The 18,087-nt window shown below is 42.5% G+C and overlaps 2 protein-coding genes and 1 long non-coding RNA gene across 4 annotated transcripts; all 3 read right to left on the bottom strand.

Moving 5' to 3' along the window:
* Positions 1 to 1,045: 1,045 nt before the first annotated feature.
* On the bottom strand, positions 1,046 to 2,452 carry LOC124676589. The gene is made up of 2 exons (XR_006993697.1): positions 2,226 to 2,452; positions 1,046 to 2,137 (listed from the first exon to the last, which is right to left on the bottom strand). It is a non-coding gene; the product is annotated as an uncharacterized LOC124676589 (long non-coding RNA).
* Positions 2,453 to 8,592: 6,140 nt separating this feature from the next.
* LOC124677746 (acrosomal protein SP-10-like) lies at positions 8,593 to 10,856 on the bottom strand. The gene is made up of 4 exons (XM_047213708.1): positions 10,838 to 10,856; positions 9,522 to 9,935; positions 9,247 to 9,321; positions 8,593 to 8,732 (listed from the first exon to the last, which is right to left on the bottom strand). Exons 2-3 carry the CDS (start codon positions 9,931 to 9,933, stop codon positions 9,263 to 9,265), a joined length of 471 nt encoding a protein of 156 aa, XP_047069664.1. The 5' UTR covers positions 9,934 to 9,935; positions 10,838 to 10,856; the 3' UTR covers positions 8,593 to 8,732; positions 9,247 to 9,262.
* A 9-nt stretch (positions 10,857 to 10,865) lies between these two features.
* Positions 10,866 to 12,053, bottom strand: LOC124677745. 2 transcript variants are annotated; one of them, XM_047213706.1, is made up of 2 exons: positions 11,109 to 12,053; positions 10,866 to 10,977 (listed from the first exon to the last, which is right to left on the bottom strand). In XM_047213706.1, coding segments are annotated over exons 1-2 (630 nt in total). In that variant the 5' UTR covers positions 11,737 to 12,053; the 3' UTR covers positions 10,866 to 10,975. The 2 variants fall into 2 exon arrangements, with proteins under 2 accessions (XP_047069662.1, XP_047069663.1); XM_047213707.1 differs by having other exon boundaries at positions 10,872 to 10,977; positions 11,175 to 12,053.
* Between the last annotated feature and the right edge of the window lie 6,034 nt (positions 12,054 to 18,087).

The following is an 18,087-nucleotide window of genomic DNA, read 5'->3' as shown; positions in this document are numbered from 1 at the left end:
GGACCAACTGAAAGACAGTTCTAAGCTTGATCATCAGTTCTTTTGTGCGATGTCGACACGCCGAGCGTCAAGTAAATTTGAAACTGAAATTAAAAGTAACGTTGAAGAATTTGATAGTGGAATTAGTTCGATTTCAACTTGGAAGGTGATGTTTAATTATCCTTTACTGTCGAAGAATACTATACATAGATTGGTACATACAATTCCATGGAACTGCCTCTAATAGTAGGATGGACTTTAGCTGACTGGAATACTGCTATCTTATCTTACAGAAACATGCGAATAAGTCTATGCTACACGAATCCCTTTGATATAATCTATTTGCGGACTTTTACATGGAATTTGACCAGGTAATTCGGCAGATGTAAAGAGCTACAATTGTAGGATCAATGGGTCAACTTTTGAGACTCTAGAAAATAACAAAGACAATTCAGTTGTGTAGATCTGGCAGGTGGTAAAGTGTCCTCTTATCAATCTGACAATAACTTGCCTGAGTTAGATATCTAGCAGGTAGCCTCTTCACAAAATTAGCTAAGCCATCTTATTTGAGAACTCTACCAGCTTGTTGCACACCTGGTCAACACACGTTTGTGTCCTCACTGAACTTTCGAAGAAGGCCGACTATTTTTCTTCCCTGTATGTCTAACAAAATGCTTATCCAAATAATTCGTACTACATATCTCGTGATTCCATTGTAATAATACTCACAGCATAAAATCAGTTATAAAAAGAACACATGGGGGTTCCATGGTAATATTACAATATTGACTTGTGAAGAAGATGATTAGACACCAGATATAATTAAATAAATATCCAAAAAATTGTATATATGTAAGGGATCAATAAAAAGTCTATATATTCAGCGAATTTGTATTAAGTAATCATGCAGCCAACGGTTATGTGTCTATAAAAATGTAAAAGATATACAGCAAAAAGTGATTACAAATAGCATCACCATTTTGTGTTTTAGAAAAAATCAGAACAGGAACTTAGTGCAAAGGTTCCAAATATCTCCAACTAACCTGAATATAAACCAACTTGTGAAGAATTGAAATATCAGTTTGCTTGATTTGAATGTCAAAGACATGTCAATTTCTCATTCTAAGAATAGTAGTCAAATATTTGCACATGATTTAATAGATCGGCAGTATTTATCAACTTGGGAAAAATGTTGGACACTAATCAACGACAACCAGCAGTAAAGCAATTTTTGCCCTGAAGTAGAAGCCATTGGGGATGCTATGTTGCCTTCAGTGATCCTAGCACCAACCTGGTAGTTTAGATTAACAAAACGCAGTTCATCTGACTGATATGAGAGTGTCAGACAATTTCATAGAGGAACAACTAAAGTCAGAAGAAATAGTAAATTTTTCATAAATAATGTCCCAAGCCTTCAACTGAAGAAATATGTAGAGATGACAGATTTCTATAAAAACTAACCTAAGCTGTAACCATGGTTTATAAGAATGAGAATTTGTACGTATACAAACAGAGCCATGATTATTGGTACTCCGGGTCATTGATGTCATAATTTCCAAACGGAAAGGGGAAGCCAACATATCTTGAATGTCTATCAACTGAATCTATAGTTGTGAAATCTGAACAAATATAATTTTTAGCATATCTAGCTAACTGACATTGAAAGAATGAACGATTTCCTGTCTCATTATTGAGTTCGTTGCAGAATAAAAATCTATGAAAGTTCTTCATAATTCTGCCTTGGGAGGGAATAATGGGCGGCGGCAGGTAAGATCCAGCCAATGATGATAAACAAAATTATGCAAGTTGTTCATAATCAGGCCAATGTTATGCTTCTGACATGCTCTACAGAATTTGCCAGCTGAACCCTATAAACATCAACCAATTTATAAACAATACAAAACCCAAAATCAAATCGTGAACACAAAGAAGGATCACAGAAAGCCCAAATAACTAACGAATCTTCACTTCAGAAACGAAGACAAACATACCATCTCAAAGAAGGAGGAGGCATCTCTCACTGTGACGCTTCACCACGATTCAGAAAATTATATATCCACATCAGTATGATCGTTCTCTCTCCCAGCAACAGCACCAACATAGAAAGATCTAAAAACGAACTGCAAACTTAGAAGATGAGCCTGTACTATGACCAAATCTGGAGGAAAAGGTGAGGCATGAGTTATTGGATTCTTGCACCAACATACTGAACTAACAGAAATCTCTAAGCTGCATGATGAAATAACCTCAGTCTTCCGCCAGTGTGAATCCAAAGCGATGCATGTTCCTGTCTTGGTTCCACCGACGGCACCCCCCGACTATCCTCTACTTCCTCCTGGACGAAATCGCGGTGGACGCTGAGTGAAGTAAAGACGGACACGCGAGTGGGCGGGAGGAGTAACAGTGACCGAGTAGGTAGATGCGGTACTGGAGGCAGCGGCGGACGCGTTGGTAGTCGGCGAACGCGCGCACGTCATACTGTGTACATGGAAGTTGGTCAGTGGTTTATGCAATTATTTGATTTACCTATTGATCTAGACTTTAGTTTCAGTGATGAATTTATATTTATTTTGTAGGAAATTATGAGTTCTTACTTGAGTTGTCACATGTAGTTCATGTGTCATCGCATATTATCCTATTTGAGACAAGTAGATTAAAAATTCTCATGTCCTCTGCACTTCCGTTAGGAAAAAATCCAGAACATACTTTTTTTTGCATCATATACATAGTCTTTACATTAATTCATTATGGCTGTGATAAGAATATTGTGCATAAAAATAATCAATACCATGATAATTCTGTTTTCCTTACATAGTGTGTTATCACAGCCTTCTAAGAAATAGTTTATAAAGCTTTGTTTTGAGGGTCCAATGGTCAATCGAATCTAAACAGAGAATTAGAAGCCTGGTGGTTGGAATTGAAAATAATATTGTTTGCTTCGAAATTCAGATCTAGGATAAAATTTCCTCTACATAGTTACTGTATAATTTTTCCTCCTTACCTTCCCAATATGTGTCACAAGGGTCCTGATTTTTCATCTGCTGATCGTCAAGAATATTTTGTATTTGCACAGTGGGTTTTCGATGTTGGCAATGATGATATTTTAGGACACGCTAGATATAGGGAGGACTCCTGTTACTGGATAACAATCCCTGAAGATCTTTTGTTGCATCTGACTTCCAGTAATGTGGATGCAAGCATTGAGAGTGTTCATGATTCTTTCTTTTTCAATTATGCTTCTGCCGATTTTATCTTGCACAGTGTACGTGTCCAACAAATACAATTGTTGATTTCGGATCAAGATTAGTTTCTGATGCCAAAGACAGTACACTTTCAAATATATCTTCCTTGTTTAGGGTTCTTTATTATTTTCTTCGCGTTTAGTGCTTCTCTGCTCCATTGGGTGCCTATCTATTATCTATGTACCCATTTTGTATCTGGTTCATAGAGTTATTGAGGTCAGGTAATACTCCTTTTGGCATATGATGTGCAGGTGCATGTCATTTCATTGGCTCAAATGTAAATTGCTATATTTCGTGTTATCTGCAACCCTTAATATGAACACCAACATCTGATTGGCTACATCTAACTGGTGGCAAAACCCACATGGCAGGTTAACTTGTTTTGGACATTACTTTGACTACTAGAGAATTAGGATGGTAGATTGTTTTCGGTAAGACTCACCCTGACGCGAGCTCTTATGTTTTTCAGGGCCTTCAATCTGGGCATAATAACTATTATGTTTGAGATATCAATACATCAGGGATTAACGTGGTGGCGGTGGTGAAGGCATATTCAGTAGCTCCTTCGTTGCTGCAAATATTGGAGGGTTTTCAAACGAGGTATGTGACCTCAGTCGGAATGCTGTTTTTTTTAATTATAACATGGTGGGTGGCATTTCAGGCAGAACGAAATCATTTTAGTATCGTTGGTTTGTCATGGTGGTGCTTATGGTATGAACTCATTCTAGATCTTATTCACAGGATCCCATGAAGTCATGCTTCTTCGAAACTGTTGATACATCATGGAAAGGTCCGCTTGAGGTGCTCTGTATAGTGCCGTAAGTTGGAACTTGGCATCGGTGTGCTGCCGTAAGTTTGTGTTGGTGTAGTGCCGTAAGTTGGTGTTGGTGTCTGTGTTGGTTTGTAACCTCCTCCTGGCCCATGCGTGGGAATTGGGGAGCCCTCATCTGGTAAGATGTACAAAATAGCCGCTATTATTACTGTAAAATAATATTGCAGCTACTGTGATTGCATGATATGGCTTGATTTGTTCCGGTGGTCATGAAAATGTGGCACAACCAGATAGCATGCTTACAGTTATCAACAGATGCATCAAGTTGCTTTCCATAGTTCTCAATACTAACTGTCTACAAAGGATGTTGTCTATGCTCAACATAAATTTCCTTCATATATGCATTATCAAGATAGATGAAGTCTGCAGTGATCTTCTTATTCAAGAATCACCTTAAAAGATGCAGGGCTGCACTATGATGTAATAAATACAGCGCAATACAGAATGGATGGGGTTAAAATTATACAGTGAGGCGCAGGAGAGTAGGTCTTATGTTCATTCAACTCCCCCAGGCTCCTACATGAGCTCAGTGAAACAAGCCCCACCAAGACAACACTGATCAGAAGAACCTTCCCACCCATCTCAGTGTGAGCAGAGAAGACAGATTAGACGATTGAACTGGTAGTGATGCTTGAGTTGATGAGCTGAAGGTTGTCTGGACGCCTATATATATACACACACACACGAGAATGGCACTCTGCAGCTGAGTTGATGTGCTATTGTATGCATGGATCTGTATATGTTCATCGAACTGTTAATAGTTGGAGATCAATTAATGATCTTGAGTGGCGCAGCTAATCAAGCTCCCACTAAGAGTAGTTTAACCGAATTCCTTGTCTGAAGTTTGGCTAGCTACCTCATATTGGTCGATGGCAGGGAACGTTGATCCTTGGAGTAAGGACGTCACTTTAATATCATCCCTATGTTTTGGACATGCTTCCTTTCCTTCCACAAGGAATAGAGGTCTTTCCGGTCCCTGAAGATTTAATTGGGATCGGCGCTTACCACCTACTCGGTGTACTTATCTATGATGCTTCGAGCTAGATTTCATGCCCTACCTCGAGAATTGAATTTGCCAAACATGGTGTGATATGCTTCTTTGGTTCTGTTAGAATGTGGAAACCTGGATGAACCAAATCCATTCTACTCTGACAGTCATTTGTCGTATTACTGAAGCTTTTTTTGGGGGTCCAAGTGGTATCTGCTCTCGCTACAAGTCTACAGTGCTCAAGTACTTGAGATAACTTATGCAGAACTGATTTGCACTGCAAATCTTAATATTGGGAATTTCCTCTTTTGATGAATGTCAAAACAGAAGTTTTGTTTTACTGCCACAGATTCTGTGCTGCGAAATTCTCGGTTCTTCTACTCATGATTGCATAGTATATCTTGTATTTTTTGCGCAGAGTATCAGTCACAACAGAAAACTGTACTTCACCTCAACTAAAATAGAAGTACTAGCCTGATCAACATGGAAAAAAATAAGCTTCAGTGTACCCTTTTCTGTTGCGCTGCCCTTCAATGCGCCGCCCAGGATTCTCTGACCATCTGCCTATAGATTTTATTAACCACTGTAGTATAGATCTTGCAAAGGAAGTATTCTCTATAGAGCTAAAAATTGATTATAAGGCTTGGTGAAAGAGTGCTTGAATGGAAGATAATTACTGGCATAGAGGCAGGCGTGTTTGTATTCTGAGAATTGTTCTAAATTCTGTTGATTCGAAGTGACCATTTAGATTATGGTGGTGCCAGTTCAGAGTACATTAATGTTATAGTATGACTATCAGCAAGAGTCAAGGCCCAAAAAAATTCAGGATTTCCGTTTATCTTAGGAACCCTATATTTTCACATGGCCAGTTGTATGTCTCTTTATTCCATATTACCATGTTACCTCTCGAAGTGGGTTGAAGCTTCTCATTGAAGATGAAAAGGGTGTGCCAAAAATTACCAGCAGTCGGTCACTATATGGCGCGGCGTGCCGCCGCGCCCTTTCATTGCTAGTAACTACTATATTAAAACGTAACAGCTTCGATTTTTGGTAGAATTTTGAGACCTTCTCTGATTTCCGCTGGGTTTGCTGCGTGTGTAATTTTGGCGCTCTATAAGATTTTTGAAGGAAGCTACCGATACGACTACAGTCATTTTGACTCCGTGGTGGTCTGTCCGGACATTTTGGTGGTGTAGCTCGGATGTACTGGGACACGGTCATGGGCCAGCGTGGGGTGGAGCTCGATGGAACCCACCTGCTTGGCCTCATCCCCACCGCTTTGACCAAACGGGGGAGCACAACAAACCTCCAACGCCTCTCTCCGCCGGCAGAATTCCTCGCACCTCACTCCCCGCTGCACGCCTCAGGTAGCGATGCCTTCACCTGCCTCCCCTTCCCCCGAGCCACCGCCTACGGCGAACTCTTCCCGGCCGAGTTTGCCCTGGTCGACTTTCTTCGTGGCCGCCGGCAGAGTGAATCGGGTCCTCGGCTTCTTTTGCCGTCGCGGCGGCCGCCGAGGCAGCCGGGTGACGACCATCTAACACCTCCGTCTTTCTACTATGCCATTTCCACTCGATGATCTTTACCTACCTATGAAGTAAGTATCAGTATTTTTTCGCACAAAATAGAAACTGATATGTTAAGAACTACTGGTATCGCATAAGAACTATGTGTGCTTAACTGAAACTTGTGATGCCATCAGTGCTAGGAAAACTGAACTGGTCGAAGCAATTAAAGACAATGGGATAGGTAGAAAGTACAGAAGAACGTGGAACCTAAACTTGATAAATGATCAAATATTTTTTCAATTCTTCATTGACACATTCTGATCCCCTCCCCTAGGATTCCATTGACCTGACACTCATCACGTAGTGTGCAAGGCAGGTATAAATGTAATTGAAGTAGTCGATCTGATATTGCAGTAAGCTCACTCAAATGGAAAATGTTGATCCAGAACACCATTACACCAGTCAAACACACTCTAAAATGTTGGTGAACCAATTCAGTAGTAATTCCCCTGGTAAGTCAGATGAACTGAATTTCTTACTACCGTGGAGGGAAAAAACTAAATGGAAGGAACATTCAGTTAGATAATATTGTTGTGTGGTAATTAAAGATTGAATAAAATACAGAAATACTGACAATATATGACCTAATGATCAAAATAATGAACAGCAAGAAGTTCTTGTGTTGTCTTCTCATTGAGCTAACCACAGCTGATGCTTGCCTCTCTTGAGAAGTAGCACACGTACGGACCTCTAAAAATTCGAATCATGCAAAAAGTGAAGCTTATGTTATCATGGGTTCCAGTGTACTACAGCGGAACAAAGGCACATGAAGTATAACATGCCAAATCATTGTGCATTCATTTTGAGAGAGAGATCTCTCTTTTTTGTAAAAAAATACGGGGTGATTAAATATCCCACCTGATAGGGGGTACACTACTGGTTAAGTTCTGACATGCATATGCTCTGATCAATGGAGTTTTCCGAAGAAATGAGAGTGCCTTTTCTGGAGTAGTTCTACTGCATTTCACACTCCAGTGAGTAACTGAAACACCCTGTAGCTGGTAGCTCATCAAGGTTTTTGTAGTAATCGCTGGAGTCCACCAGAGCTACAGGAACACTCGATGGGGATTGTAGATTTTTCTGGAACTTCTCATCTCTCTCTATTCCTCACTGGTTACAAATATACAAAGTACCTTTTATAATTCCACCCTCCTATACTTCTAGTATTACACATAAGTACACCAACACTCCCCCTCAAGATGAGGTGAAGATGTCAATGAGCCTCATCTTGCTACAAATATTTACAAATGATACCACACTCACACCTTTAGTCAAGATATCTGCTAGTTGATCTGATGACCTAACATAAGTAATTTTGAGTACACCTTTATCTAGTTTCTCCTTAATAAAGTGCCTATCTATCTCGACATGCTTAGTTCGATCATGATGAACCGGATTGTGAACTATGTTAATAGCAGCTTGGTTATCACAGTACAAGCAAATGGGTACATTAACAAGCAGTCCAAGCTCTGACAATAGTATCCTCAACCACATCAGTTCACATAAACCTGATGCCATAGATCTAAACTCAGCTTCAGCTGTTGAACGTGCAACTACACTCTGCTTTTTACTCCGCCAGCTAACTAAATTTCCACCCAAAAACATGCAATAGCTAGCGGTTGACTTTCTATCGTCTAGACATCCAGCCCAATCAGCATCAGTATATCCTTCTATTTTAAGATGCCCATAATTAGAAAATAAAATTCCTTTACCCGGACACCCTTTTAGATACCTTAAAATTTTGTATACAGCATCCAAGTGGCTGGTTCTAGGGTCATGCATGTATCTGCTCACAATGCTAACCGCATATGCAATGTCTGGTCTAGTATGTGATAAATAAATTAAGCGCCCCACTAATCTTTGATGTCTACCTTTGTCCACCGACTCACCGTAATCCGCTAATATTCGAAGATTTTGCTCAACAGGTGTGGGTGCTGGTCTACACTCTAACATTCCGGTCTCAGCAAGTAAATCAAGTACATACTTCCTTTGAGAGAGATAAATACCTTGTGCACCATAAACAACCTCAATCCCAAGAAAGTAGTGAAGGTATCCCAGGTCTTTGACTTCAAACGAACATGCCAATGCCTTCTTTAACCTCGATATCTCTTCATCATCATGACCTGTAATTACAATGTCATCAACATAAACAACCAGAATGGTAACCTTGTCATTATGGCGCTTAAAAAATAAAGTATGATCTGCATTGCTCTGTCGATAGCCCAGCTTGCACACTTCATTTCTAAACCTCCCAAACCAGGCTCTAGGTGATTGTTTAAGCCCATACAAGGATTTCTTTAATTTACACACCTTGCCTTCAGTTTCTTGACTACCAAAACCTGGTGGAATCTCCATATACACTTCTTCATATAAGTCCCCATGAAGAAAAGCATTTTTGACATCCATTTGGTACAACTTCCACTTATTATTTGCTGCTATCGATATGAGCACCCTGATGGTGTTCATTTTTGCCACAGGTGCAAAAGTTTCATCATAATCTACCCCATATGTTTGACTGTACCCTTTAGCCACCAACCTGGCCTTATATCTTTCTACCTTTCCCTCTGAATTTTGTTTTACCGTAAATACCCACTTACAACCAACAACCCTTTTATTAGGAGGAAGTGTAGTAAGTACCCATGTGTTATTCTTGTCAAGTGCTGCCATTTCTTCTAGCATGGCACCTCTCCATGTGGGGCACCTCTTCGCTTCCTGCCAATCATGGGGAATGGGTACAGCCGAGTCAAGTGCAGCAATAAAAGCTCTATACTGAGGTCCCATAGAAGAATATGAGACATAATTAGAAATATCATATTGGGACAAATGTGATGGCAGTTTCCTAGTAGTGGAACGAGGTTGTTTCCTCTGAGCTATAGGGATATCAAGATCATCAAATGGAGTAGAAACTATACCATCACTTGTAGAGGGACTTGAACTTGAGTCATGTAAATCTGGCTGTATTTGAGCATCAGGATTCTGACTCAAAGAGATTTCTTCCTCCCCTTGCACTTGATCATCCTCAGCTCTCTGTCTCCGTGAGTACACCTTAAGGTTTTGTGGCCACCTTGATCTTTCAGTTTGGTACTCTTCCTGCTCCCCCTGAGTGTGATCTCGTTCAGCATTTGATGTATCGTCATCTCTACCACCAGGCTCATCTCCGGTTGGATGCTCTTGCTGCTCCCCCTGAGTGTGATCTTGTTCAGCATTTGATGTATCTTCATCTCTACCATCAGGCTCATCTCCGGTTGGAATTACTCCAACAATCATCTTTCTAGATGTTGTTTCATTATTTCCTTCTTTGTCTCCCCCTGTCTCGCTGTCCATACCTGGAATATCATTAACATATAGATCAAGAAAAACATCAGATAAATCCACCGGTTCTCCATAAAATGGTTGATATTCTCTGAACACTACATCCATGCTTACAAACATTCGCCTCTCTGATGGGCACCAACATTTATATCCCTTCTGTTTTCCTGAATATCCCACAAACACACACTTTAGAGCTCTTGGATCAAGCTTGCTCACAGAAGGTCTATAATCTTTCACAAAGCACACACACCCGAATACCTTGGGTGGAATCACATAAGAAATCTCACCAGTTAAACATTCTATTGGGGCTTTATACCCAAGCACTCTAGATGGCATTCTATTTATCAGGTAAGCTACTGTCATCACAGCCTCACTCCACAAAATTTTTGGAACATTCATAGCCATCATTAAACACCGGGTAACCTCCAAAAGATGTCTGTTCTTCCTTTCAGCCAAGCCATTTTGTTCAGAAGTACTTGGACAAGTTGTTTGATGAATAATCCCAAAACTGGACAAGTACTTATCGAATTCCTTGTTGACATACTCCGTGCCATTGTCAGTACGAAATATTTTCATGCATGCATTATATTGTGTTTTGATCATATTATGAAAGTCGACAAAACATTCGAACACATCATCCTTGTTTCTCAACACATAAACCCAAGTGACTCTAGTGCAACAGACAATGAAGGTAACAAATGAACGATAACCATTTAGGGCTGAAACTCCACTGGGACCCCAGACATCAGAATGAATAACTTCAAGTGGCGTTGTACTTCGATTATTAGATGGCACATAAGAGCTTCTAGTTTGCTTTCCAAATTGACATGCATCACATACTAATTTCTCCTTCTTAACTTTATTATAAAGATCAGGATAGAGCTGACTCAAAATAGGGAATGGCATATGACCCAACCTGCGATGTTGCAGTAGAAACTCTTCTTCTAATGGTGAAGAAGATAACATAGCTGCAACAAAGGGTGACACCTCCTTGTCCAGGTAATATAAGCCATCACGTAAGCTTCCCATCCCGAGTTTTTTTCCAGTCCCAAGTTCCTGAAATATACACCATGACGGGAAGAAAATAGCAGCACAATTAAGTTCCCGTGTGATACAACTTATAGACATGATATTAATTGGGAATGTGGGAACATGGAGCACAGATGAAAGTGACAAGTTAGGATTACATATAACTTTTCCTGAACCCGTGATGGCTTGAGCTGAACCATCGGCCAATTTAACACTTTGGTTACCTATCTCAGGAATATAATCATGAAATTCTCCATAGGAACCAGCCATATGTCGAGATGCACCTGAATCAATCAGCCATGGTGCACCTTTGCGATCAGACCAAACATGAGTTGAGATATTACTACAATGCTTAGCACAGACAGCAGCAACTTCACACATTTTCTTATCACCATGTTCTGTACCTTTGACCTGGTACCAATTTTTGAACTGGTACCATTTTTCCAAATCATCAACAGTCATCCGGACAGTTACCTTTTGAGACCCTCTACCAGCACATACTCCACTGACACTAGAAGGACGTACAGTTCCGCAACGATTACAAGCACCACGGAATGCAAAATTTACATTCCCACAGCTTGTCTCTGGACACAGCCAATCCCCACTTCTCTGCCAAGACTTTGCAACACAATCCCGCATACTGAAACCATAACCAGGTTCTCTGTTATACCAATTCTGTCTGTGTCCATAACCTTCTCTGATCAGTTCAGGACAACATGCCCTCACATGTCCTGACTGTCCACACCAGAAACAAATTTTATCAAATGTGTTCACTGACCTTGACATCTTCCTGGTTCTGCTAACAGCACACCACTAGCAGCAATTTTATCCGCTGCCACAACTCTCTCCTCAGAGTTTCAGACCAACCTGCAACGGTCCCCTCTTCTGAAATCTCAATAATCAACACACAGAAAAACAATCCACCAGCCACCTCTTCATTCAGTCAATACAGCAATTCCTCCTTCCTTTTGGTCGCTCCTCCTCTCAAGTACACAGCAGCTTCCCTGTCAATCTTCACCACTTGCAATACCACACCACGAGCACCAGGACCTGGAATCGCCTCCAAGGCCAAGCACCTCCTCCAGCCGGTACTTGTGCACGCTGCCGGCCGCCGGCTCCGCACCAGCACAACGCCTCCTCCTAGACAGTTGTCCTTCTCTTGGATCTTGTCCCCGCCTGCACCAACTCCCCTGGCTGCCTAGAGCTCCGCCGCACGCTACCGACTCACCACCGGCAAGGGTCGACCGGTGCCTCCTGCTCTGATACCATGTAGTATCGCTGGAGTCCACCAGAGCTACAGGAACACTCGATGGGGATTGTAGATTTTTCTGGAACTTCTCATCTCTCTCTATTCCTCACTGGTTACAAATATACAAAGTACCTTTTACAATTCCACCCTCCTATACTTCTAGTATTACACATAAGTACACCAATAGTTTTTTTTTAAAAAAAAATCAGGGAACGTCAAGGATATACATGTTGCATAACTGGGTGAACTGAATCTTGTCTCATAAACCTCTGTTGCTGGAATTGAATTACTCATGACAGACATTAAAACAATGCTGAACAAAACATTCTCTTAATTTCTGCTTGCTTGTACTACCGTTTACTTTTTTAGAATTCTTCTTTTTTCTGGACCTGAACCAGTTTAGTTCTTCTCTATCCTGGGTTTGAACCAGTTTCCAAACTATATAGTGTCATTAACTTCATACTAAAATTACCTTCACCGAATAGCAATGGTCAAGACTTCTCAATTTTATTATACCAACTCAGAATTAATTGGTGTAGGGAGGAGAATCCAGATGGAAAGGGAAGAAAAAATAGAGCAGCGCAAACAAATAATTGGAATAGAGGAGTGTCAGATCCAAAACACAATTTTCCATCAAGCTTCCAATAAGACTAAGGAGCTTACATGGTTGCCTTCTTTTGTAAGTACAAATAGTTCAGCAGAAGCTGGAGGAACCGCGGAGCAGCAGCTCATTGCGCCCCGCGCGCTCACCGGCCGCCACCACCAGGAACCCCTCCGTCCACCTTGTTCCCTGCCTTGCTGATAGTCGTGGGATTTCTGGTCGGGGTGGCTGCCGGCGGGTCCTAGCGACTTTGCTCTCCCAGATCCAGAGCCGACGACAGCGCTGGTAGTTGTCTAGTGCCCACACGGTGAACCCAAAGGAGAAATCCTAACGCAAAGACCAAATAACAAAGGAATTAAAGCACTGGGAAGGTAATAGAATGGACTAATAAAAGAAAATCAATAGCTGATACAGATAATGAACAACGGGGATGGGAAGATCCAGCGACCACATAGAAGAATATAGCCGGACAGGCGTGTGATCGGCTTGACCAGATATAGAGCAAAACAGATAAGGCCAGCAGGACGACAGCCGTGGACGAAGCCGGAGACGCCAATCAAGGCGAGGGCCGTGTGACCGACTCCATCGCTGGAGTCCCGCGCGATGACCAGTACTGTGTAGCACATCAGAACACTACTGATGGAACTAAAACGCCTTGCAATTGGAACTCGGGACGTAGCCCAACCACGCCCATTCCCAGTGCCGCTGCCATCACCGCTCGCCACTGCGCCTCCCGACCACAGCAACGCCGCACCGCCAATTCGCAGCCTGAGCAAGCAAATCGAGCTCGGACAGATGAAACTTGGGCCTAGACCAGGATACCCCCACCTCTGCACAGCCGGCCTCCCCCGCAACCATCACCATCCTCCACCACCACCAATAACCATTACCTCAACAGCCGCGGTGGCGGCCGCCGGTCCGAGTCCCCTCGCTCGAGGGTAGAACCCTGGGAAGTTCCCACCGCGGCCGTGCATGCTTTTTTCCGGTGGCAGTGGACACTGGATGCAGATCAGGTGACATGCAAATGGCATGTCACGCTGTGCCTCGCAGCCTTCAATCCACCATTCAGCAAGGATCCAACGCACCAGAGCTTCCCAAGGCAAAAACAACATCCAGATACAGACCAAAACGGCACGCGCACGCAGGTCAGCGGCCAAATCGCGCGGGGAAGGCAGGGAAAAGGCGGGCTTTGGCGCGGTGATTTGCCGGCGTCTACTCGTCTCGTGGCCTTCTCCGGGCGCCGCCGTCGCCACCCGCCATAGCCGCCGTCCGCCGCAGGAACCAGGGCCGAACGCCGCCGCGGGAGCCGGGAACGAGCGCCGCCGCGAGCCGGGGACGAGCGCCGTCCGCCGCGGGAGCCGGGGACGAGCGCCGCCGCCGCGCGAGCCGGGGACGAGCGACACCGCGAGCCCCGACGAGCGCCTCTTCTCAGGTTCAATCTCTCTTATCAATCAGCACTACACTCTGTGCATCTCGATAAGCGCCTTCTGCAAATATCTGCTAAGTTTTGTGGTTTCAACATAGGAACTACTTCTATTTTGAGTCAGCACTTAGAAACTCAATTCGGCTCTCGGGTGCGTATGATCCCTCTACCATAAAAACATATTTCTAAGTGTTAAAAAATTTTGACAAAAAATTTACATGTACATCTCCATAATATATGTGTATTCGTCAAGTTTCACAAAAAAATGATATTTTTTGTAGTCTAAGCGAAAAAGAGAAAATTTATCTTGTGACAAGTCTTTGTTTCAGCACCGAATTTTGTCTTTTTTACACACGCCACATGACATCTCGATTTTTCATGAAACGACTTTGTGAGCGCGTAGCACATGAAGATGTACGTGCGAAATTTTTGTTTCAATTTTTTTGACATTTTAAAATATGTTAACATGTATTTCAAAATAAAGGGTGCATACGCTCCCATGTGCCAAAACATCACTCCCGTCAGCACTACATCTCTAAATAAATAAGCGGAGACTTGCAGCGAGTATTGTACTTCTATTTTATCAGTTCACTACATCTCTGAATAAATATGCGGAGACTTGCAGCGAGTATTGTACTTCTATTTTATCTGTTCACTACAACACAACATTATACATCTATAGTTCTGTAACTTGTATACACTGTTTTTGAATTTGGCAGAACCAAGATGATACCCGAAGTTGGTATGCGGTTTAGAGATTCAGATGAGGCTTGGGAATTCTGGGTAGAATATGGCGGTCGTATTGGTTTTGATGTGAGGAAAAGAAATACCATCAAACGCAGAACTGATGGAACGATCACTTCATGCAGATTTGTTTGTTCCAAGGAAGGCATTCGAAGGAAAAATCAAATAGACCATGAGCCGAAGCGTATTAGAGCTGAAACAAGAACCAATTGTACAGTTCGGATGATTGGTTCATTTGATCGAGTGGCCAAATTTTTCGAAGTCACTGAAGTATATTTGCAGCACAATCACCTCCTTCATTTGCCACAAACCTGTCACTTGTTGGCATCACAAAGGAAGATTTCAGATGTGCAAGCTCTAGAGATAGAAATAGCTGATGATTCTGGAATTATGCCAAAAGCTTCACATGAGTTTGCATGTCGTAAAGCTGGTGGGGAGTTCAACGTTGGTTACACTTTGACTGACCAAAAGAATCATTTGCGAACCAAGCGGCAGCGGGAGTTGGCTTATGGACAGGCCGGTAGTATGTTGAAGTTCTTCCGTGACAAGATAGCTGAGAATCCATCATTCCAATATTTTTTGCAGTTGGATTGTAACGAGCATATAGCCAACATATTCTGGGTTGATGCTAAAATTCTACTTGACTATGCACATTTTGGTGATGTTGGCACATTTGACACTACATTTGGCACAAACAAAGAGTATAGGCCATTTGGTATTTTTCTTGGGCTCAATCAGTTTAGAGAAACAACCATTTTTGGTGCTGCATTGATGTTTGTGAAGGAGATATGCCCTAGAGGCAATAATAAAGTGGTTATTATTTATATCTCTATGTTTATGATAAATGTTTATATATCATGCTATAATTGTATTAACCGAAACATTAGTACATGTGTGATATGTAGACAACAAGGAGTCCCTAGTATGCCTCTTAAACTAGCTTGTTGATTAATGGATGATTAGTTTCATAATCATGAACATTGGATGTTATTAATAACAAGGTTATATCATTATATGAATGATGTAATGGACACACCCAATTAAGCGTAGCATAAGATCTCGTCATTAAGTTATTTGCTATAAGCTTTAGATACATAGTTACCTAGTCCTTATGACCATGAGATCATGTAAATCACTTATACCGGAAAGGTACTTTGATTACACCAAACACCACCGCGTAAATGGGTGGCTATAAAGGTGGGATTAAGTATCCGGAAAGTATGAGTTGAGGCATATGGATCAACAAGTGGGATTTGTCCATCCCGATGACGGATAGATATACTCCGGGCCCTCTCGGTGGAATGTCGTCTAATGTCTTGCAAGCATATGAATGAGTTCATAAGAGACCACATACCACGGTACGAGTAAAGAGTACTTGTCGGAGACGAGGATGAACAAGGTATAGAGTGATACCGAAGATCAAACCTCGGACAAGTAAAATATCGCATGACAAAGGGAATTGGTATCGTATGTGAATGGTTCATTCGATCACTAAAGTCATCGTTGAATATGTGGGAGCCATTATGGATCTCCGGATCCCGCTATTGGTTATTGGTCGGAGTGAGTACTCAACCATGTCCGCATAGTTCACGAACCGTAGGGTGACACACTTAAAGTTGGATGTTGAAATGGTAGAACTTGAATTTGGAATGGAGTTCGAATATTTGTTCGGAGTCCCGGATAAGATCCCGGACATCACGAGGAGTTCGGAATGGTCCGGAGAATAAGATTCATATATAGGAAGTCATATTCCAAGTTTGGAAATGATCCTGGTGCATTTATGGCAGGTTCTAGAAGGTTCTAGAAAAATCCGGAAGAAAATCACTTTGGAAGGCGGAGTCCCGAAGGGACTCCACCACCATGGCCGGCCAACCCTAGGGGGTGGAGTCCCGGTGGACTCCACCTAAGGTGGCCGGCCACCCCTCCCAAGGGAAGGTGGGAATCCCACCTCTAGTGGGAATCCTAGCTTGGGTAGGTTTCATGTCATATGGAAGGTTTTGGTTTGGGGTCTTATTCGAAGACTTGTAGACCAACTCTTGGGTGTTCCACCTATATAATGAGGGCCAAGGGGAGGGGGCCGGCCAACACAAAGCCACAACCTGGCCGCACCCCATAGAGGCCGGCCACCTCCTCTCCCCAAACCCTAGCCGTCCCACTCCTCCTTCTTCCCCGCACGCTTAGCGAAGCTCCGCCGGGATTCTCCACCGCCACCGACACCACGCCGTCGTGCTGTCGGATTCAAGAGGAGCTACTACTTCCGCTGCCCGCCGGAACGGGGAGGTGGACGTCGTCTTCATCAACAACCGAACGTGTGACCGAGTACGGAGGTGCTGCCCGTTCGTGGCGCCGGAACCGATCGTGATCAAGATCTTCTACGCGCTTTTGCAAGCGGCAAGTGATCGTCTACCGCAGCAATAAGAGCCTACTCTTATAGGCTTTGGAATCTCTTCAAGGGTTAGTCTTGATCATCCCCTCGTTGCTACCATCTTCTAGATTGCATCTTGGCTTGGATTGCGTGTTCGCGGTAGGAAAATTTTTGTTTTCTATGCAACGTTATCCTACAGTGGTATCAGAGCCGTGTCTATGCATAGATGGTTGCACGAGTAGAACACAATGGTTTTGTGGGCGTTGATGCTCTTGTTATCTTTAGTTTGAGTACTTTGCATCTTTGTGGCATAGTGGGATGAAGCGGCCCGGACTAACTTTACATGACCGCGTTCATGAGACTTGTTCCTCGTTCGACATGCAACTTGTATTGCATAAGAGGCTTTGCGGGTGTCTCGTCTCTCCTACTATAGTGAAGATTCAACTTACTCTTCTATTGACAACACTAGTATCACCGTTGTGGTTCATGTTCGTAGGTAGATTAGATCTTACTCGAAAACCCTAAACCACGTAAAATATGCAAACCAAATTAGAGACGTCTAACTTGTTTTTGCAGGGTTTGGTGATGTGATATGGCCATGATATGATGATGAATATGTATGAGATGATCATTATTGTATTGTGGCAACCGGCAGGAGCCTTATGGTTGCCTTTAATTTTCATGTTGAGTAGTATTTCAAAGTAGTTGTAATAGTTGCTACATGAGGTGAACAACCATGAAGACGGCGCCATGAA

Source organism: Lolium rigidum, chromosome 7, assembly GCF_022539505.1.
Source record: "Lolium rigidum isolate FL_2022 chromosome 7, APGP_CSIRO_Lrig_0.1, whole genome shotgun sequence".
Lineage (NCBI taxonomy): Eukaryota > Viridiplantae > Streptophyta > Magnoliopsida > Poales > Poaceae > Lolium > Lolium rigidum.
This window is presented reverse-complemented; position numbering and strand designations above follow the sequence as displayed.

Bases quoted from the DNA above. Each gene is read 5' to 3' on its own strand.
- LOC124677746 (XM_047213708.1), bottom strand. From the start codon at position 9,933: ATGGACAGCGAGACAGGGGGAGACAAAGAAGGAAATAATGAAACAACA. The intron at 9,322-9,521 runs GTATAGTTTCTA...CATGATTGGCAG, and splicing joins AAGTCCCTCTACAAGTGATG to GAAGCGAAGAGGTGCCCCAC.
- LOC124677745 (XM_047213706.1), bottom strand. From the start codon at position 11,736: ATGTCAAGGTCAGTGAACACATTTGATAAAATTTGTTTCTGGTGTGGA.